Raw genomic sequence first — 22,285 nt, 5'->3', positions numbered from 1 at the left:
CCTGACAAACACTGTGGCTTATGTTAACTTATTTTCAGGTTTTGAAAAACTGCTTTAGGAACAATGATGATTAACCATCATGTGACTTGAAACTGAATAGAAACTTAAAGAAAATAGACTTTATCAGAGGATTCTTCAAGTTATATCGAGATAACATTAATATTTTTCTTTAGTGATGTAAAAATTAGTGGTGTCACATGATTTAACTTGCAGGATTCTCCAGTAAACATTGTAAATTAACTCATAATGCCCATCCCCTCCTCTGTAGTAAGTGTTGGGATTAAATGGAATCTTTTGTGGCAGAAAAGGTACTAATAAAGCTACTTTAAAACAAGTTCAAATGAGTTGTCTTATCGTAGCTCTTATTTAGGAAATAACTGAGTAGCTAAGTATAGAATCATAGAATGATACAGCACAGAAGAAGACCATTCGTGCATGTGCCAGCTCTTTAGTACAGGCCCATGCATAGTACTGCACTGTCTTGTTAGGATAAATATATTGGCACTAAGACTGTGAGGGTGCCATTAAAACTTGTTTTTGGATGGTGCAAAACAAATGGTGTAACACCAATGTGTTTCTTTGAATATGGCACGTTATGATTTTTCAATGGTAAGTTATTTCCTAATTCTTCATATCACCCTGGCTTTTATGCTTCAACTGCTCAGACAGTGGGCGAAGAGCCTGGTCCCTGACTGTTGTCCTCTATTTAACTGTCATCAGAATGCACTAGGTAGAATGCAGGCATGACTCTCACTTCTGATCTTTCCTCCTCATAGTGGGAAGATGTTGCAGCCTCCACTCAGCACCTCCCTGCTCAAATTAGCTCATCTTGAGAACTGGGCGGAATGGGACTGAACAATTTTTCGCAACACTCCATGATCTAATTGGTTTTTGTATTTAACATTTACTAAAAAATAGAAACTTTTGTATTGTGGGCTCACAGCTAGTGGGGCTGTGGCTGCATGTAGTTTATTTTTGATGAGAGCCTTAGAAAAAGAACACCTCATCAATCTGGGTAGGATTTCAACTGAAGTCAACTGAGATAAAGGAATAAGGAACAAAGGACACTTGTGCTAACCATTCCTCATTTTGTTCAAAACAAATGTTAGATATTTCTGACATGAAATTTGAGTTATATTCCATTATATTGAGAAAAACTTATTTTAATTTCCAAATTAAATCAATTTTCAGTTTCTTGTATATAACGTATATTTAGAATTTTACTCAAAGGAATCAATTTTTTAGGTACATCAAAGTTATAATTGTTACTTTGCTCTTTTACACTCAAATAGTTCAGCATCTATGTGACTTGCAGGAAATATTGCTGTAAATATTGCCCCTGCCACTAACGCCATTCCCCAGCCACTGATTCATCCCCCTCCTCGGCTACTGAGTCAGACGGTTTGCAACCTTGGTGTCCTATTTGACACCGAGATGAACTTCTGGCCCCATATCCGCGCCATCACAAAAACACCTACTTCTACCTCTGCAATGTCGCCCATCTCTGCCCCTGCTTCAGCTCATCTGCTGAAACGCTCATCCATGCCTTTGTTTCCTTCAGACTCAACTATTACAATGCTCTCTTGGCTGGCATCCTATCTTCCACCCTTTATAACTTGAGATCATGCAAAGCATTGCTGCCCATATTCTAATTGCACTAACTCCCATTCGCCCATAATCCCCGTGCTCGCTGACCTACATTGGCACCTGGTCTAGCAATGCCTCAATGTTAAAATTCTCATCCTTGTGCTCAAATCCCTCCATGGCCTCGCCCCCATCCTATCTCTGTAACCTCCTCTAGCCCTACAACCTTCCGAGAACAATGCGTTCCTCTAATTCTGCCCTCTTATGCATCCCTGACTTCCTTCGCCCCACCACTGGCAGCCATGTCTTCAGATGTCTAGGCCTTAAGCTCTGGAATTCCCTCCCTTAACCCCTCCACATCTCCCTCCTTTAAGTGACTCTTTAACACCTACCTCTCTGACAGTCACCTGTTCTAATGTTTCCTTCTTTGGCTCGTTACCAATGTTTTGCCTGTGAAGTGCTTTGGGACATTTTATTATGTTGAAGGTGCACTATAAATACAACTTTTGTTGTAAAATATCTTCATTAATGAGCAATGTGGAAAAAATACTGAGATGATTTTTGGTCTAGTGGCCTTTTTCTATTCCTAAAATTTCTTCTATCACCTGGTGTTCAAACTATGTTGGCACATTGAAAAGACAAGTGCAACTGCATTATGAATCCACTGAATGCACGCAAAAGAGCAGCAATGTGAATTATGAGATTGTATTGTCTCCAAAGCAATAATTCTGGTATTCAGGGAAATAAAGTTTCATGGTGCGCCTGGCTTGCTCTGATTTTAACTGGGGGGCAAGATGCAAGTGTGAGGTTAGTGGGGTTCACCCAGTTTGCTGATGCCAGGCTTGGGCTCTCGGGCCCCATTTAAATATACCAGGCCCAACTCCTGCCCAAACCCGGTGCTAATGACGTCTGGGAGTCGGACAAATGGGCCAGGTGGCCTTGGCAGGGGCCCCACAGGAACAGTCCCAGGCAGTCAGACAAGTAGTGGTGGGGTGTAGGTGAACACAGTCGGGGAAGAGAAACCGGGACTCCAGGTTTCATTGTGGGGCCTGGAGGAGCACTCCTGCTCCTCCTAGACCAAAAGGAAATCTTTCTATAAAAATAATTACTTACCTTTTCGGCCCTCTTCCGGGCCTGCTGCTTCTTGGTGCCTGGTGTTCCTGGTGACACCGGGCTCCAAACGCGACTGTCCACCATTAAAATATAGGCAGGTTCTGAATGACATGCCCGACTTTTAATGACGTGCTCAGTGTGAGCGCCTCGCTGGCTGGCCAGAATCCGGCCGATAAATGACGCAAGGGTCTGGCGAGTGGTAGGTCTTGTCCCATTCTCATCGGGCATGGGGGTTAAAATCGGGGCTAGTAAAAAAAAGGCACAAATCCTCCCAGTTGACGTACAGTACAGGGGCAATGTAATGTGTGTGGTGCTCAATGTGCCAGCCCAGGAGAATGAAAGCAGTAGCTGTTGACTACACTATTGATATACTTCTGTACAATACCATACTAGCGTTGCTGAACCACACTGAGGTCCCTCCTGCCCATCCGAAGCATGCAATCAATGGAGTACTATCTCGATAAGGAGACTGAAGGCTCTGCTGCTTGGATCGTGTTTATTATCTCCACGAAACCCTGGGGGGAAAAACCCAACTTTGTTTATAGTCATTTCACATTTAATTTCCTTGGTAAATATTTCTAATATCAACTCTAGTAATAACAAACAAATTATTAAGGTTCTCCAGGAGTTGCATTTTAATATGATTATTGTTTCTTATTGAGGTGAATGGAAACGGAAGGCCTGTGATGAGGACAGCCTGACATTGGTGGAGTTAGACAGTTGGGAGACTTGTTTAGAGGTGTATTACATGCAGAGGGAATCACTGTCAGCCCTCTCAGAGCCAGCTTATTCCTTCAGGACTGCTGCTGGTGTACAACTATCTTGTTATTGCCTTACAGCCATCTGCCACAGAATACAGTCATATAAACTGTGCAGATGACTCCTGTAAATTAATGATTCATTGGCTAACTTGAACATCAGGATTGTAATAATACGTTAGAGATGTTTTTGTACTGAAGATCTTTTCAAAGGTATACACAGTTTTGAGGATGCCTGTTTTTATCCTGCTCCTCCAACTGTTTTTTAACTATTTATATAAAGTAGAAGATGACCAAATAAATTACAAAAGTAAAATTAGAACGTATGTTTTTATAAAACTGGTTTCCTACAAAGCTTATGACCCGCTACTCCCCGAATAATATTAGACAGAGAGTTGTGGTTTTGGCATATTCCTCAAATGGCTGATTAAATGTGTAGTGACATGACCGAGACAGGAACTGTAATTAAAATGAAAAAGATCCACTTACTTTGGCTTCTCCAGAGGATCTGGCTCATTCCGAGCCAGGCCTGCTGGGCTCTTCTCAGCTTCCTCTGCCGTCAGCAGATGTAACTCAGCTTCCACTTTACCCTGAAACAGAACGCACATGGTGAATTCTTCTTTCACTGAGTTTGAAGTGACGGACACTTCGCGTGGCTTCATTTCAGGTCCTGGTGCTGTCATGTTTATACTGGAAACACTTGAGCTGGGGAAATGAACCACACATGGTTCACAATGCAAAGGGGAGTGAAGATATCATACTACCAAACAGGTGTCCTCTTGTCTGGTATCTATATGGGGTGGGGTGAAAATACTCAATCATAATTTATTAGGCGATATTCTTACCTTCTGATTTTTGTTTAGAATTCTCTTTTGGTTGCAGTGCATCCAGTGTAATGAGAGAGTGACATGGCAGTTGTTACATTGCAAATGTGGAGACTATGCCCCCATTTTCTCGCCGCAATTTTATCCTAATTTCTCTTCTCCTTTTGTGAAGATATAGAGCTCATGAACAAAGTGACGTCTCTTTGTGTGAGATTAGACAGTATCAGTGAGTTATTCAATCTTTGAGGAGACAGCATCATACCTACCCGCACCTGCCAACAATCTAGCTGAAACTACTGAATAGCAATAAAGAGGGCAACAGTAGGGGCAAATCCTGGGGACCGCACAGCCAAATTCCTGTGCTCCCAGCATGCAAGATTCAGGTCAGAAACATTAAAGTGGAAATGATCTCTTGAGTTTGCTTTGTCCCCCCACTCCCTAACCCGAAGAAACTAAGGTCAATTATAGCGTCCCTACTGCACAGACTAGGGGCGAGAAATTTCTCAGCGCCCCATTTTGGGCAATAACCTTTCAAATCTCAGAAACGTAGCGCCAGGCAATAATGATTTTCTGCTCCCGGGAAATTTAGCTCTAGTGCTCAGAGGAAAGTGGAGCGCTAAATCAAGCGCTAACTACTTCTCGAAGGGTGAAAGGCCATGGCGGGGGGGGGTGGGGGGGCGGTTTGTGGTTGCGGCAGAGCACTGAACAATGTGGAGTGCAAAGATGCCAGCATCAGAAGTGGCTTCCCTCGCTTGAAGGGAAGGGTCAATGATGGTGCACAACATACTTCTGAATCAGTTCTGTTTGCCAGGCGACCTGCGTAACTGCCATTACAGTTTGCGGGCATTGCTGAAGTCACCGCGTCCGGTCGCTTACCCCCTAGCGCCTGGTTACTGCTCCGCACCCCCCTCTGGCACTAACAGGAGGCGCAAAGCAGCCGAGTTTTTCCCCCAAAGAATTAAAGGCTGCGGTTTTCAGGTAGGCCAAACTTTATTCTTTGTACTAGTCTGGTGCTTGCTGAAAGTTTTCGATGCTTCATTGCTGCAAGATGTCCAAGCCCTCCACTCAGAGTGTTTGGGGTTGTAATGGCAGTCGTGCAGGTCCCCTGGTCACACAGAACTGAGCAGAAGTATGTTGGGCACCATCACTGGCCCTTCTCTTCAACTGAGGGAAGCTGCCTCTGATGCCGATGTTATTGCACTCCACATTGTTCGGTGCTCTGCCACTACCGCCCCACTCTCGCACTTTAGCGTCCTAAGAAAAGTGGTTAGCGCTTCATTTAGTGCTCCACTTCCCTCTTGGAGTGCTAAAGCTAAATTTCCTGAGAGCAAACAATGATTATTGCCTGGGGATACCTTTCTGAGATTTCAAAAGTTATTGTCCCAAACGGGGCACGGAGGAATTTCTTGCCCTTTGAATGAGTACGGCTCAATACCACATCAAACAGTGCATTTATGCATTGAGTTATGAAGGATGCACAGAGATGCTCTAATTATGAAAATTCAGCCATAAGAATAAATTAACTATGAAGCAAAACTTGGAAAAGAGAAGTGAAACCCCTTTGTGCAATCTATATTAAATGTGGCCTTTGTACTTCAGGGTGTCGCCACTCTAAGTGATATTACACCTTGAGTAAAACTCTGAGTAAAATACTGCAGTAAAAATTGTCAAAGTACAGCCTCTGCTGCAAGTAAATTATCACTGAATGATACAGGAAGTAATTATAGTCAAACAGAATCTAACAGAAATAATATGAGGAAAATATTCCCATCACCTGAATTGTATTCGTTCATCATTAATCACCTAGGCAAATGAACTTCCTCTTTCTGCTTACCAAAGGCATACAACCAAATAACGACAATAGAACTGAGACCTTACAAATCAATTGGGAAAAAAATAAATCATTTATAGTGTCAAATCCTGGCAATGCCATTAGCTGAGAGACTTGGATGAAGGGACCGAGTGTAATGTAGCCAAGTTTGCTGATGATACAAAGATGGGCGGGAAAGCAAATCGTGAGGAGGACACAAACAATCTGTAAAGGGATATAGACAGGTTAAGTGAGTGGGCAAAAATTTGGCAGATGGAGTATAATGTGGCAAAATGTGAGGTTATCTACTTTGATAGAAATAATAGAAAAGCAAATTATAATTTAAATGGAGAAAAATTACAAAATGCTGCAGTACAGACACTTGGGGTCCTTGTGCATGAAACACAAGAAGTTAGTATGCAGGTACAGCAAGTAATCAGGAAGGCAAATAGAATATGGGCCTTTATTACAAGGGGGATAGAGTATAAAAGCAGTCCTGCTACAACTCAAAAGGGGAAACTAGAACTATGGGACATAGTCTTAGAATAAGGGGCCACCCATTTAAAATTGAGATGAAGAGAAATTTCTTCTCTGAGGGTTGTAAATCTATGGAATTCTCTGCCCCAGAAAGCTGGGTCATTGAATATTTTTAAGGCAGAGATAGACAGATGTTTGAGCAACAAGGGAATAAAGGGTTCTGGGGAGCGGGCAGGGAAGTGGAGCTGAGTCAATGATCAGATCCGCCATGATCTTATTGACTGGCGGAGCAGGCTCGAGGGGCCAAATGGCCTACTCCTGCTCCTATTTCTTATGTTCTTATGTTCTTGAGTAGACCGATTGTTGTTTGGCTTACTGAAAAATAATTAGTTTTGTCTTATATACCTGAGATCAACTATTTGACTATTTGGTGTAAGCAGCTTGTTTCCAGCCTTTATTTTGGTAAAATCTCTGTCATGTAAACCTAAATGGGTTCCAAAGCTTCAACAACTGGTGTTAGTAGGGGAGGAGGTAGAATACCACTTCTTTCAATGTATTATTAAAACACAATACATAAAGGGCCCCGCAAAATAATTGGTCGGCAGATGCTCCAACTGCGCACAGCTCAAGAAGGTCCCAGATTCAATCCTTGCTCCCCTTCAAATTACCTAATCTCAGCTGGGGTGGTGGTGGGAGGGGTGCTACGATTGTTGTTAGTGACCTTAGGCTGGTCAGCGAGTATTTTTACATCTGATTAGTGACTATTGCTGGAAACTCTGCATGACTTCAGGTAGGGGCAGGATTAGGCTGCACTGTAATGTTACTTTATGGTTGAATAGCACGCTGACCTTCATTTTCGAGTTTCAGACAAGAATTGTTACTTAGGTGAAGTATTGGAGGCACTTGCCACCCATGTAGCAATATCCGAGCCTGGTCCAGCACCCTCAAAAGGGGGAGGAAAGTAACCACATAAAGGCAAAAAAATGGAAGTGTTAAACTGAGCAAGCTCCAGAGGATAACGCACCTGGGAGAAAGAGAAAAGCAGGGTGACACCAAGCGTGAAGACTAGCCCACCAGCCATGGTGTTCTGACAGACAAACCCCATCCCAAGTACAAACTTGTCCCTCGCCCCCTGCGCCCCCATCCCTCTCGCCCCCCCACCCCCACCTCAGAAACATCAGCACACTCATCCCCCATAGCCAGCATGTCCCACCAAAGAGAAAGTGGGACCTATAGTTAAGGTCTGAAGTTAATAAAGTTGATATTAAGTTTGGACTGCTGCAAAGTGCCGAAGAGATAAGATGCAGTTCCTCAAGCTTGGATTGAGCTTCATTAGAAAAGTGGTGGAGAGGATAGAGGGGAAGTGGGATGGGAAATTAAAAATAGTAGGATGGTGAGGGTTGCACTTGTGGGCAGAATGGAAGTGTTCAGCAAAGCGGTCACCTAATCTACATCAGCAGCGAATACAGTATACTAGGTTGAAGGATGTACAAGTAAATTGAGGTGTTGGAGGCCTGGACAGTGGTGTGGGAGGAGGTAAATGGACATGTTGCATCTCCTGCACTGGCATGGGAAGGTTCCTGAGGCTACTAGAGCGGGTGGCCGGGGTGGTGGAAGATGAACCAGGGTGTCACATGACATTTTTAGTCCTGATGACACCAGAAATGTCAATTTCTATTCTCTCCACAGATGCTGCCAGACCTGCTGACTATTGCCAGAATTTTCTGTTTTTGCTTCAGAATTCCAGCATTTGCAGCTTTTTTGCTGTTTGTTTAAACAAAACATAATGGCATAGAAATTTGTTCCTTAGTGCCTCCCATTACCATCTCTGGGGGGGAGATAACGGGTCTAAGCACTTACCGACTGGGCGTGGCGAGAAGATCGACTCCCGCTATATTCAGCGGGAGGCTTGCGGCAGTGGTAGGACATTGCGCTGATCTCCTTCGCCTGGAGATCGTGACTGTTAAGTTCAGAATAACTCTACAAGACTGTGTTGCAAGCTCAAGCCATTGTAACCTTGGTCTCTTTAATGTAACTCCAAAGTGAGGAAGCAGCATGGTGGATTGCCTTTTATACCTGCTTGCCCAGGGTGACCCTTAGGTGGCAAGTCTTACACATTGGTGAGGTTTGCATACATAACATCACTGCCCCCCCAAAGTCTTATGTACAAGTTACTTACAAGTTGAGGCTGTTATGTATGCATGTTAATGTATGTACTGTAACACTAGACCACTGAATGTACCTTCACCCTGTATACACTATACCTGTATAACCAGAGGGTGCTGCTGCTGGAGACCTAAGGGTCATTTGTACACTGCGGGTAACCAAGTATAAAAGGGAACTCACCTCTTGGTATCCTCACTCTAGGAGCTGCAATAAAGGACTAAGGTCACTACAGTTCAAGTACTATACCCTTTCTTTGTGGAGTCGTTATTAGAGTGCTTGCATACACAACAGAGGCGAACTGGCGGCGCTCTGCATTCCCGGGTCGATCGCCTGAGTTGAAGTCCTGGCATGGGTGAGTTGGTCGGATAATTGCTGCATGGCAGCGGGGCTTGTCTGATCAGACTGTTGGACATGGTGGGTTCACCCTCGTGGTTGACAGCAAGGTCGATTGCTGGTTGGGTGTGTGTTGGTGGATCATAGATGGTAAAGTCTTCTTCAAACTGTTCTTGGTTGTCAGTGAATCGTAGTTTGGTCTGATCCAAGTGCTTTCTGCATGTTTGCCCATTCAACAGTTTAACAACAAACACTCTATTCCCCTCCTTGGCTAAAACAGTGCCAGCAATCCACTTGGGACTATGACCGTAAGTGAGAACAAACACAGGATCATTAACATCAATGTCACGCGATACAGCCGCGCGATTGTGGTATGCGTTATGCCGGTGCTGCCGGGTTTGTACGTGATCATTGAGATCCGGGTGGACTAAGGACAGCCTGGTTTTGAGTGCTCTCTTCATTAACAATTCTGCAGGGGGATCCCCGGTGAACGAGTGGGGGCGCGTCCGGGCAGGACCCAAGATAACCAAGTCTGCAAGGAGCCATCTGTTACGTGTTTCAAGCTCTGCTTGATGGTTTGGACTGCCCATTCTGCTTGACCATTGGATGCGGGCTTAAATGGAGCAGACCTGACCTGCTTAATGCCATTGCGGGTCATGAACTCGTTGAATTCCGAGCTGGTGAAACACGGTCCATTGTCACTGACAAGGACGTCGGGCAAACCATGGGTAGCAAACATGGCCCTGAGGCTTTCAATGGTGGCAGTGGATATACATGATATTATTATACATTCAATCCATTTAGAGTAAGCGTCCACTGCTACTAGAAACATCTTTCCTAGAAAAGGGCCAACAAAATCTACGTGGACCCTGGACCACAGTTTGGAGGGCCATGACCACAGGCTCAGTGGGGCCTCCCTGGGTGCGTTGCTCAACTGTGAGCAAGTGTTGCATTGGTGTACGCATGACTCCAATTCGGAGTCAATGCTGGGCCACCAAACGTACGACCTGGTGATAGCCTTCATCATGACTATGCCTGGGTGGGTACTGTGTAGGTTGCGTATAAACGTTTCCCGGCTTTTTTTTTCAAAACCACATAGGAGACAATCCGATTGGATCCTTACATCGGTGGAACGGCTTAATTTCATCTTGCATTTCCCCGGGAACCACCGATCAGCTCCCATTAAGGATGCAGCTTTTTACGAGTGATAGCACAGGGTCTTGGCTAGTCCAAGTTCTGATCTGGCGAGCCGTGACGGGTGATCCCTCGCTCTCAAAAACATCCATTACCAGAAGCAAGTCTGTGGGTTGCGCCATTTCTACCCCGGTAGTGGGCAATGGTAGCCGACTGAGGGCATCAGCACAGTTCTCAGTGCCTGGTCTGTGGCGGATTACATAGTCATAGGCGAACAATGTTAGTGCCCAGCTTTGGATGTGGAACGAAACATTGGTGTTGATACCTTTGCATTCTGAGAGCAGTGAAGTAAGCGGTTTGTGGTTGGTTTCGAGCTCGAACCGGAGACCAAATAGATATTGATGCATTTTCTTAACCCCGTATACACAAGCCAACGCTTCTTTCTCAAGCATACTGTTGGCTCTTTCAGCCTTGGATAAACTTCTGGACGCATATGCAACCGGTTGCAGTTTGCCTGACACATTTGCTTGCTGTAACACACAACCGACCCCGTACGACGACGCATCACAAGCTAGTACTAAATGTTTACATGGGTCATACAATACAAGTAACTTATTAGAGCATAGCAGGTTTCTGGCCTTATTAAAGGCTGTCTCTTGAGATTTACCCCAAACCCAATAAATGCAAGGGTTCCAGCAAAGTGCTCAAGCCCGGTAGAAAGCTACCAAAATAGTTGAGGAGTCCCAGGAACAAACGCAGCTCTGTCACATTCTGTGGTCTGGGTGCATTCTTGATGGCCTCCGTCTTGGTGTCTGTGGGTCTGATGCTGTCTGCCGCGATCTGTTTCCCCCAAAATTCAACCTCTGGCACCAGGAAAACACACTTGGAGCGTTTCAGCCTGAGTCCCACTCTGTCCAGTCGCTTTAGAACCTCTTCCAGGTTGTGCAAGTGTTCTGTGGTGTTGCGACCAGTGATCAAGATGTTGTCTTGGAACACCACGGTGCATGGAACCGATTTCAGCAGACTCTCCATGTTCCTCTGGAAGATGGCCGCCACCGAGCGAATCCCAAAGGGGCATCTGTGGTACACGAACAGTCCTTTGTGCGTGTTGATGCACATCAACTTCTTTGATGGTTCAGCAGGCTCTTGTGTCATGTAAGCAGAGGTTAGATGTAGCTTGGTGAATGACTTTCCCCCTGCTAGCGTTGTGAATAGGTCCCCTCTTGTTGAAGTCTGTCCAGCTCGATCTTGACTTTCTCTCGCATCATATATGGGACTGCTCGTGCCTTGTGATGAACGGGCCGTGCTCCAGGAACAAGATGGATTTGCACCTTGGTGCCTGTGAAGTTGCCGATGCCTGGCCCAAATAACGGCAGGAATTTGCTTAGCACCTGGGCGCACGAAGCCTCATCCACCAAAGACAGTGCTTTGATGTCGTCCCAGCTCCATTGGATCTTGCCTAGCCAGCTTCTGCCGAACAGCGTTGGGCCATCACCTGGTACAATACATAGTGGTAAATCATGCACCATTCCGTAGTACGATACTTTCACTGCCGCACTGCCGATAACAGGTATGAGTTCTTTGGTGTAAGTGCGCAGCGTTGTGTGAATCGGGCTCAGTTTTGGCCTCTGTGACTTGTTGCCCACAGTTTCTCAAAAGTCTTCTGGCTCATGATTGATTGACTCACCCCCCCCCCGCCCGCCACCCGTGTCCAATTCCATGGAGACTGGAATGCCGTTAAGTTTAACTTTTATCATTATCGGAAGGCTTTTGGTGGTGAAGGTGTGTACCCCATACACTTCCTCCTCATTCTCAGGTTGAGTAGCCTTTCCTGCTCGTTCTCTGCTGACTCTGCCACGTGGTGAGGCGGAGGTCGTTTACATATTCGCTGGAAGTACCCCATTGTTCCACAGCCCTTGCAAACAGTGCTTGAATCAATATTGATGGGCTCTATGACTGTCCCCGCAGTGCCAACATGGTGTTAATGGATACGCATTCACACCCACAGCGGCTTCTGAGTCACCCTAGGCCTGGCCTCTGCGGTCATGTAGGCCCTGTCATGTACAGTTCTGCCTGCTGAAAACATTATTTTATGCACAGTACTTGCCGGTGAGCTTCGATTCTGTAACGATATCTATTTCGTGTTGTTGCTCCTGGATATGAATGCCTGGGCTATCGTGATGGCCTTGCTCAGATCTAGGGATTCAGCAGACAGCAGTTTGCACAGAATGACCTCGTGGCCGATTCCAAGCACGAAAAAGTCCCACAACATTTCCCCCAAAGATCTGGCAAATTTGCACTGTCCAGCAAGGCGTCTTAGGTCGTCGACAAAGCTCGCCACGTTCTGGCCCTTGGAGTGAAGGTGCGTGTAAAAGCGATACCTGGCCATTAGGATGCTCTCCTTCGGCTTGAGGTGTTCCCGAATCAGCGTGCACAGCTCTGTGCAAGTCTAAGCCAGCAGATTTTTGAGGAGGCCATATATCGAAGACCCACATACGGTGAGGAGAATCGCCCTGCGCTTGACCGCCGTCTCAGCCGTGTCCAGCTCGTTGGCCATGAAGTACTGGTCGACACGCCCAACGAAGGCTTCCCAATCATCACCCTCAACAAACCTCTCAAGAATACCAACGGTAGCCATTACCGCGTGAAAGTTCGTGATCTGTAATTCAGCGGCAATTCAGAATAACTCCACAGACTGTGTTGTAAGCTCAAACCATTGCAACCTTGGTCTCTTTAATGTAACTCCAAAGTGAGAAAGCAGCATGGTGGATTACTTTTTATACCTGCTTGCCCAGGGTGCACAGGTGACCCTTGGGTCTCCCACAGGTGTGCCCCCTGGTGGCAAGTCTTACACATTAGTGAGGTTTGCATTCATAACATTGACGTCATCGCCGTGTGCATCGCCCCGGTAATGCCCCAGACCCAAACTTCAGTTCCGCCTCCTGCAGCATCGCCGGGCGAGAACACCGACAGCTGCAGGAGGCATTCATTGTGAGGCCGGGTGCTTCTTAAAAGCGAGGTGGCCCAGGTAGGTGACTTTTTTTTAAAAGCGCGCTTCCTCTTTTTTCTCCCTTTGTCTTTGCTCCCGATCGATCAGCCTGGCACTGTGCTGCAGTGCATTGGGCTGACCGAGTCGGATGATGACTGCCGTCGGGGACCAGATAAGTTGTTCCTTTGCAGAGCCTGCAGCAATGGTCCTTCGCCTTTAAGGGAGGGAAGGAGCCTTCCAATGAGGCAGCACTGCACACTTACTGCCTCGCCTGCTGCCCGTTGCGCTATACTGATTTAGCACTTGATTTAGCGCTCCACTTCCTTCCTAGAGAGCAAACCCCCAAATTTTTAAAAGTTAAAAAATATTTTAACTTTTAAAAGATAACGCCCCAAGCGAGGCGCTCCCAAATTTCTCCCCCAGTGAACCTTGTTTAGAACAATGTGAAACTCATTTAGATATTCTTCAGAACAGGGATAGGGCTGGGGGTTGGAGTCCTGGTAAAGACATGCATCTCAATTAATAATGCATTACTGGGACTGAAAACAGGAGACCTTTATAAAATTTAAAAAGCTTTGATACAAGTGATTGTAAGGACAGGCTTCATTTTGTAAATTAATGTCGCGACAATAAAATGTTATTTTCTTCATTTTTAACACAGTACGACCATGGCAAGCTCCCATTCGAAGAGAAAACACATTGAGAAAGTGAATTTTATACATTTAGTCTTTTTGGACTCTAGTGTTAATGTGGCCATCTTGTTTTATAAGAGACAAAATCAGTTTCCAAACTCCAAAATAAAAAAATTTCTTACTGTAAGCTCCATTTCATCATTTTCATTCCTGGCCACGAATGGCCACCAGCCCTTCAGCCTCTTCTGTTTAAAAATGGAGACTGTGGGAAAAGCAGATTCATCTGTAGCCATTTCAATTGAGCATAGCTTGGCTGTTTTTGCTCCACGTGCAAATCTGTTCAGATCCAGTTCAATCGCACCTGCCAGGGAAAAAAGTAGGAAAGGTAACAGCCAAGTTGAAGGAAAATGCCTCGGGATATTTTGCTTTTATTTCTAAAGAAATGCCTCTTTTAAAATGGTGTAATTAATGTTGTTGAATGACTTTGGACAACTTGATGCCTTCCTGTAAAATGTCACCAGGTTCCTCAGAATTGAAGCCGAACCAGGACCAGAACTGTTAACCTTGAGCCAATTCTGAAGCCTGAGGTTTTCTGATGCGAGTCAGCCAAGGCGTCACCTCATGTCAAAATAATGAATCTAATTAAAAGAGCCAAGCAGCGACTGTCACTCAGCTGCAGTGTTATTGATCGTGAAGAACACTTCACAAGTGTAAGACAATTCTAGAATATGAACATCTTCACGCTGGCTCCTGGGAAAAGCTTTGCTGTGACAACTGATTTTCAAGAAATCTGAAGCTGTTTAAAATTCATTTGGAAGTAAAATCTTATTGTTGAAAAGGGGGAAAGCAAAAATGTTTACCAATGCATTTGCATCACAATGCTAAACAGTGTTCAGAATCCTGGTAAGATATCTGCAGGCACCAATATTTTTGCATGGTCAACAGCTAGGGTTTCCAACTCTGGTTGCATGCGTTCATGGAGGGTTCATCACAGGAGCTCCAGCCTCCAACCACCCCGCCCAGTCAAACAGACTTTGTTCCCCATCTCCAATATTTTAAGAACTAATAAACAAAAGTGTTCAAATAAAATGAAAACAGAAACAATTTTCTTTTCAATGACCCTAGGATTTTTCACCTGGTGCTCATAGCAGTGTCCAGGAGTTTAAACTATAATTTCTGGAGACTCGAGGATCATCCTGGAGGGTTGGCAACCCTATCAATAATGATAGTGCAGCAGGCGTCAGGGTGCAATGTCACTACTTATATTTTCCTCCTTCCTGGTCCTGATGTTAAGATTCCAGACACCCCTGGAACTCAGGCTCTATAAAATGCAGCCACTGTCAGGTCCTCAGAATAAACTGACCATTCGTTCTCTTCGCCATCAACAGGGTAAAACTACAACCAACAGTGCATAACGTCCACCTGATTGCACTCGGGGTGCAATGTACCCCCTGGCCCTGGCTGCATTACCCTTCACACCTGCTTTACAATCACGATTCCCTGTCCTCGGGTGAGGAAGTCGCTTGTAAATGTTGGTCCCTTAGAAGATGAAAAGGGGGATTTAATAATGGGAAATGTGGAAATGGCTGAGACCTTAAACAATTATTTTGCTTCGGTCTTCACAGTGGAAGACACAAAAACCATGCCAAAAATTGCTGGTCACGGGAATGTGGGAAGGGAGGACCTTGAGACAATCACTATCACTAGAGGGGTAGTGCTGGACAGGTTAATGGGACTCAAGGTAGACAAGTCCCCTGGTCCTGATGAAATGCATCCCAGGGTATTAAAAGAGATGGCGGAAGTTATAGCAGATGCATTTGTTATAATCTACCAAAATTCTCTGGACTCTGGGGAGGTACCAGCGGATTGGAGAGCAGCTAATGTAACGCCTCTGTTTAAAAAAGGGGGCAGACAAAAGGCAGGTAACTATAGGCTGGTTAGTTTAACATCTGTATTGGGGAAATTGCTTGAAGCTATCATTAAGGAAGAAATAACGGGACATCTAGATAGGAATAGTGCAATCAAGCAGACGCAACATGGATTCATGAAGGGGAAATCATGTGTAACTAATTTACTGGAACCCTTTGAGGATATAACAAGCATGGTGGATAGAGGTGTACCGATGGATGTGGTGTATTTAGATTTCCAAAAGGCATTCGATAAGGTGCCACACAAAAGGTTACTGCAGAAGATAAAGGTATGCGGAGACAGAGGAAATGTATTAGCATGGATCGAGAATTGGCTGGCTAACAGAAAGCAGAGAGTTGGGATAAATGGGTCCTTTTCGGGTTGGAAATCATTGGTTAGTGGTGTACCACAGGGATCGGTGCTGGGACCACAACTGTTTACAATATACATAGAGGGGACAGAGTGTAGTGTAACAAAATTTGCAAATGACACAAAGATTAGTGGGAAAGTGGGTTGTGTGGAGGACACAGAGAGGCTGCAGAGATTTAGATAGGTTAAGCGAATGGGCTAAGGTTTGGCAGATGGAATACAATGTCGGAAAATGTGAGGAAAAAAAAAGTAAAAGGGAATATTATTTGAATGGGGAGAAATTACAACATGCTGCGGTGCAGAGGGACCTGGGGGTCCTTGTGCATGAATCCCAAAAAGTTAGTTTGCAGGTGCAGCAGGTAATCAGAAAGGCGAATGGAATGTTGGCCTTCATTGTGAGAGGGATGGAGTACAAAAGCATGGAGGTCCTGCTACAACTGTACAGGGTATTGGTGAGGCTGCACCTGGAGTACTGCGTGCAGTTTTGGTCACCTTACTTAAGGAAGGATATACTAGCTTTGGAGGGGGTTCACAGAGACGATTCACTAGGCTGATTCTGGAGATGAGAGGGTTACCTTATGATGGTAGATTGAGTAGACTGGGTCTTTACTCGTTGGAGTTCAGAAGGATGAGGGGTGATCTTATGGAAACATTTAAAATAATGAAAGGGATAGACAAGATAGAGGCAGAGAGGTTGTTTCCACTGGTCGGGGAGACTAGAACTAGGGGGCACAGCCTCAAAATACGGGGGAGCCAATTTAAAACCGAGTTGAGAAGGAATTTCTTCTCCCAAGGATTGTGAATCTGTGGAATTCTTTGCCCAAGGAAGCAGTTGAGGCTAGCTCATTGAATGTATTCCAATCACAGATAGATAGATTTTTAACCAATAAGGAAATTAAGGGTTATGGGGAGAGGGCAGGTAAGTGGAGCTGAGTCCACGGCCAGATCAGCCATGATCTTGTTGAGTAGCGGAGCAGGCTCGAGGGGCTAGATGGCCTACTCCTGTTCCTAATTCTTATGTTCTTATGTTCTTATGTAACAACCCAAATATCACATTGGCTGAGGTAGTCTAACTCCGCGCAGATCAGGGACCAACGCTGGGAGCTTCATGACCTGTATGGCTCAACACCTCCCGACATGTTGCTTTTATTATTAAGAAACCTAACTGAAGGACAGAGGCCCATTTTGCAAAACAAGGTTTCAAAGTTCAAAGGAATAGAAAATAAATCTGAATAAAGTAAGAAGCAGTGATGAGGTGATACTAAGTCGGGCTTGAAAAGCCTGTGAATTAGAGGAAGAAAGGAAGGGAAGACAAGCATAGAAACATAGAAAATAGGTGCAGGAGTAAGTCATTCAGCCCTTCGAGCCTGCACCACCATTCAATAAGATCATGGCTGATCATTCACCTCAGTACCCCTTTCCTGCTTTCTCTCCATACCCCTTGATCCCTTTAGTCATAAGGGCCATATCTAACTCCCTCTTGAATATATCTAACGAACTGGCCTCAACAACTCTCTGCGGTAGAGAATTCCACAGGTTAACAACTCTCTGAGTGAAGAAGTTTCTCCTCATCTTGGTCCTAAATGGCTTACCCCTTATCCTTAGACTGTGACCCCTGGTTCTGGACTTCCCCAACATTGGGAACATTCTTCCTGCATCTAACCTGTCCAGTCCCGTCAGAATTGTATATGTTTCTATGAGATCCCCTCTCATTCTTCTAAACTCCAGTGAATGCAGGCCCAGTCGATCCAGTCTCTCCTCATATGTCAGTCCCACCATCCCAGGAATCAGTTTGGTGAACCTTCGCTACACTCCCTCAATAGCAAGAATGTCCTTCCTCAGATTAGGAGACCAAAACTGAACACAATATTCCAGGTGAGGCCTCACCAAGGCAGTAAGACCTCCCTGCTCCTATACTCAAATCCCCTAGCTATGAAGGCCAACATGCCATTTGCCTTCTTCACCGCCTGCTGTATCTGCATGCCAACTTTCAATGACTGATGTAGCATGACACCCAGGTCTCGTTGCACCTCCCCTTTTCCTAATCTGCCGCCATTCAGATAATATTCTGCCTTCCTGTTTTTGCCACCAAAATGGATAACCTCACATTTATCCACATTATACTGCATCTGCCATGCATTTGTCCACTCACCTAACCTGTCCAAGTCACCCTGCAGCCTCTTAGATTCTCCTCACAGCTCACACCGCCACCCAGCTTAGTGTCATTCGCAAACTTGGTGATCTTACACTCAATTCCTTCATCTAAATCATTGATGTATATTGTAAATAACTGGGGTCCCAGCACTGAGCCCTGCGGCACCCCACTAGCCACTGCCTGCCATTCTGAAAAGGACCCATTTATCCCGACTCTCTGCTTCCTGTCTGCCAACCAGTTCTCTATTCACGTCAATACATTACCTCCAATACTAAGTGCTTTAATTCTGCACAACAATCTCTTGTGTGGGACCTTGTCAAAAGCCTTTTGAAAGTCCAAATACACCACATCCACTGGTTCTCCCTTGTCCACTCTACTAGTTATTTCCTCAAAAAATTCCAGAAGTTTTGTCAAGCATGACTTCCCTTTCATAAATCCATGCTGATTTGGACCGATCCTGTCACTGCTTCCCAAATGCGCTGCTATTTCATCTTTAATAATTGATTCCAACATTTTCCCCCTACCGATGTCAGGCTAACTGGTCTATAATTCCCTGTGTTCTCTCTCCCACCTTTTTTTAAAAGTGGTTTTACATTAGCTATCCTCCAGTCCATAGGAACTGATCCAGAGTCGATAGACTGTTAGAAAATGATCACCAATGCATCCACTATTTTGAGGGCCACTTCCTTAAGTACTCTGGGATGCAGACTATCAGGCCCTGGGGATTTATCAGCCTTCAATCCCATCAATTTCCCTAGCACAATTTCCTGACTAATAAGGATTTCTTTCAGTTCTTCCTTCTCGCTAGATCCTCTGTCCTCTAGTATTTCCGGAAGATCTTATTGAAACGTATAAGATTATGACAAGGCTTGACAGGGTGGATGCGGAGAGGATGTTTCCACTGATAGGGGAGACTAGAACTACGGGGCATAATCTTAGAATAAAGGGCCACCCATTTAAAACTGAGATGAAGTGGAATTTCTTCTCTCAGAGGGTTGTAAATCTGTGGAATTCGCTGCCTCAGAGAGCTGTGGAAGCTGGGACATTGAATAAATTTTAAGACAGAGATAGACAATTTCTTAACCGATAAGGGGTTATGGGGAGCGGGCAGAGAAGTGGACCTGAGTCCATGATCAGATCAGCCATGATCATATTAAATGGCGAAGCAGGCTTGAGGGACCGTATGGCCAACTCCTGCTCTATTTCTTATGTTATTATGTTCTTCTTATGTAAATGAGGTAGGAGTTCCTCAATTTTGAAGTCCTGGGAAAGAATGAAATAAAATGGTGATGGTGTGATGAATTTTGAGTTCAACACATTGGAAATGCAGGGAGGGGGAAATAAACATGTGGAACTTCATTAAGTATTTGGAGCTGAAGAGGAACAAGAGCAAAGTTCAAACGTTATGAACACAGCAACACCAACAAAATAAAGACCAAAAAAAAGAGTTTTGAAAAGTTAGATATGAAAGGATTATCAGACATTTTCTTCTATCTGAATTATCAGAGAAATTCAAAATGCAATTGTATTTGGTACTTTAGTGTAAGCATATAATGACTCCTAAGTGACACATTTTACATTTTTGTTATTTACCCTGGGCTAAATGATTTGAGGGGAAGCTTCTGCACGCAGAAGGTTGTGGGGATCTGGAACTCTGCCTGGAGGGGTGGTGGATTCTGATACCCTCACCACATTTAAAAAATGCTTGGATGGGCACTTGAAGTGCCGTGACCTGCAGGGTTATGGACCTAGAGCTGATAATTGGGATCAGACTGGATAACCTCTTGTTGGCTGGCGCAGATACGATGGTAAATACTTTAGGGAATCTAATACGGCCAGATGATCTCCTGGACTAGTTTCGATCACCTGGATTGGTCAGAGAGGAATTTTCCCAGATTTTCTTCCCCAATTGGCCTGGGTTTTTATCTATTTTTTTGCCTCTCCCAGGAGATCACATGGCTCCGGTTGGGGTGGAGTGTAAAGTGTTGCGATACATGGGGTATCGCAGTTGTGTGGGGCGGACTGTTTGGGCCGGATGCTCTTTACCTGTCCGCCATTGTTCATTGGTTTATATGTAATCTTCTGGGCTGCTGACTGAGGGCCGTGTGGCTCTTTGTTGGCCGGTGCGGACACAATGGGTTGACATGACCTTCTTCTGCGCTGTAGATTTCTATGTTTCTATATAACTTGGCCAGATGCTTGGCTGTAGATATCTATGTAGCCTCTGTCAGCCTTGCTCTGTAGGGTGGTAAAATGTTCTAACGTGTACCTCAAAGTCAGAATATACCTGCACATATTTTCCTGTATTGTTCCCTTGGAATTTAGAATTTTTCTGGTTACTATATGAGGTGAAATTGCAAATGCGTTTGTGACAATTTCCTCTGTTTAGTATTCCTTGCATAATCATAAACACAGATTCTAAATGAGCATGGTTACTATTTCGCTAGAAATACTGAAGAGAGGAAATCTTAGAATGTCACTGCATATAGTAACCAGAGGATATATTAAAAAGTACTTGTGGTTTGTTCTCACTTGGGCCCGCAGGAAAAAAAGCTTGAACATTTATAGACTTCGTGCTCCCAGATCTGTCAAATATTTCATACAGATTACATATTTTTCTATATTGACTTTGTAGCTTCCCCCTCTCTCTAAATTCCATGCCGATTACCAAATTTCTGGGCCTATAAACCTCCAAAAAACAACATTCCAGACATGCAATTATGACAGACAAGTCGGAGAACGCCTGAGGAACTTCACCACACCTTCCCAAACATTTAGTGAGCTGCCTTGAGCCAAGAAGATTGAAAAATCGAACTGTAATTTTTAATCTCTAGTTACATTATTGCTTTTGAGTTCTGGCTCAATCCAGCTTTAAAACTTTTTGATGCAAACCAGAGTCAATGTAAAATGAAATTCAGGTCAAATCTGAAAAAGGCTGATTTCACCATCCAACAACTTGGAATTATATAGTGCCTTTAACATAGAAAAAAGGCACTGCACAGATGTCTACGGGAAAAAAATGGCTGATGAACCAAAGGAGATATTAGGAGGGGTGAATGGAAGCTTGGTTGAAGAGATGTTTTTTTTTTAAAAAGGGCCTTAAAGGGGAAGGGAGATTGTATGGCGAAGTGTTTAGGGAGGGAATTCCAGAGTGTGCGGTCTGGGCGGCTGTCACTGGTGAAACAAAGGGAGGGGCAGAACAGAGAGTTCAGGGAGATTTGCAGGACTGGAAGAGGTTACAGAGATAATGGGAGAGGCAAGAACATGAAAGATTTAAACACAAGGATTAAACTTTTAAATTGGAGTTGGAGCACCTGGAGGCAATGGAGGCAGTGAGGACAGGGGTAATCGGTGATCAGGACTTGGTGCGGGATAGAATGCAGGCAGCAGAGTGTTGGATGAGCTGAAGTTACAGAGGGTGAAGGATGGGAATATATAGTCAATTTGAATCCTTGTTTATACTATCCCAATGGATTATAGGTTAATGTTAGTTATAGATCTTCACCTGTCCCACAGTTACCACGGCAGGTAAGGTTTGATTAATTTCCCTCATCCTGCGATATAACCATTTCAAAGTAGAAGAAATATTCTTAATGATAAACACACATTCAGACTGGCCATCCAAAGAAAGTCTGGATTTCACACTTCAATATTATGGTACAAAGAGTGGATTACAGCATACCGAGGAAATCATCAGCTGAGAAGTGATCAGCATCCCAGACTTGCAGAGTCAGACGAGCTGGGATCTTGTACTCTGTCTCATCCCAGGAAAACATGGACTCTTTCTTGGAGATGACAATCTTCTCCTCAGCCATCAAATAATCGAAAGGGTAGACAAACCGCCAGTTGAAATTACCTTCGCCAGTCAGTGAGTGATAATGGACATCAGTGTCCTGCTTGTCCTCCTGCTGCCCTTTCAGCCAGCTACAAGAGACACCCAGCACCATAACAGTTAATGCAACAATGACTCTTACTAATAAGTGAAAGCAAGGAACTTATTCAACTAATCTTGTCTGTAATTTACTAAAAAGAA

General features: G+C 44.6%; 1 protein-coding gene across 5 annotated transcripts in view; it reads right to left on the bottom strand.

The window, feature by feature from the left end:
* The window catches only part of otofa (otoferlin a), a 655,153-nt gene that overhangs the window by 7,021 nt on the left and 625,847 nt on the right, over positions 1-22,285 (bottom strand). For all 5 annotated transcript variants that reach the window (XM_070884403.1, XM_070884404.1, XM_070884402.1 and 2 more), the window contains 3 exons: positions 21,935-22,176; positions 14,003-14,181; positions 3,945-4,045 (listed from right to left, as the gene is read on the bottom strand). In XM_070884403.1, the coding sequence (XP_070740504.1) occupies positions 3,945-4,045; positions 14,003-14,181; positions 21,935-22,176 (522 nt within the window). The remainder of the gene's footprint in view (positions 1-3,944; positions 4,046-14,002; positions 14,182-21,934; positions 22,177-22,285) is intronic.

This window comes from Pristiophorus japonicus, chromosome 7, assembly GCF_044704955.1.
Source record: "Pristiophorus japonicus isolate sPriJap1 chromosome 7, sPriJap1.hap1, whole genome shotgun sequence".
Lineage (NCBI taxonomy): Eukaryota > Metazoa > Chordata > Chondrichthyes > Pristiophoridae > Pristiophorus > Pristiophorus japonicus.
The sequence above is the reverse complement of the archived record's forward strand: the minus strand, read 5'-3'. Positions and strand labels throughout refer to the sequence as shown.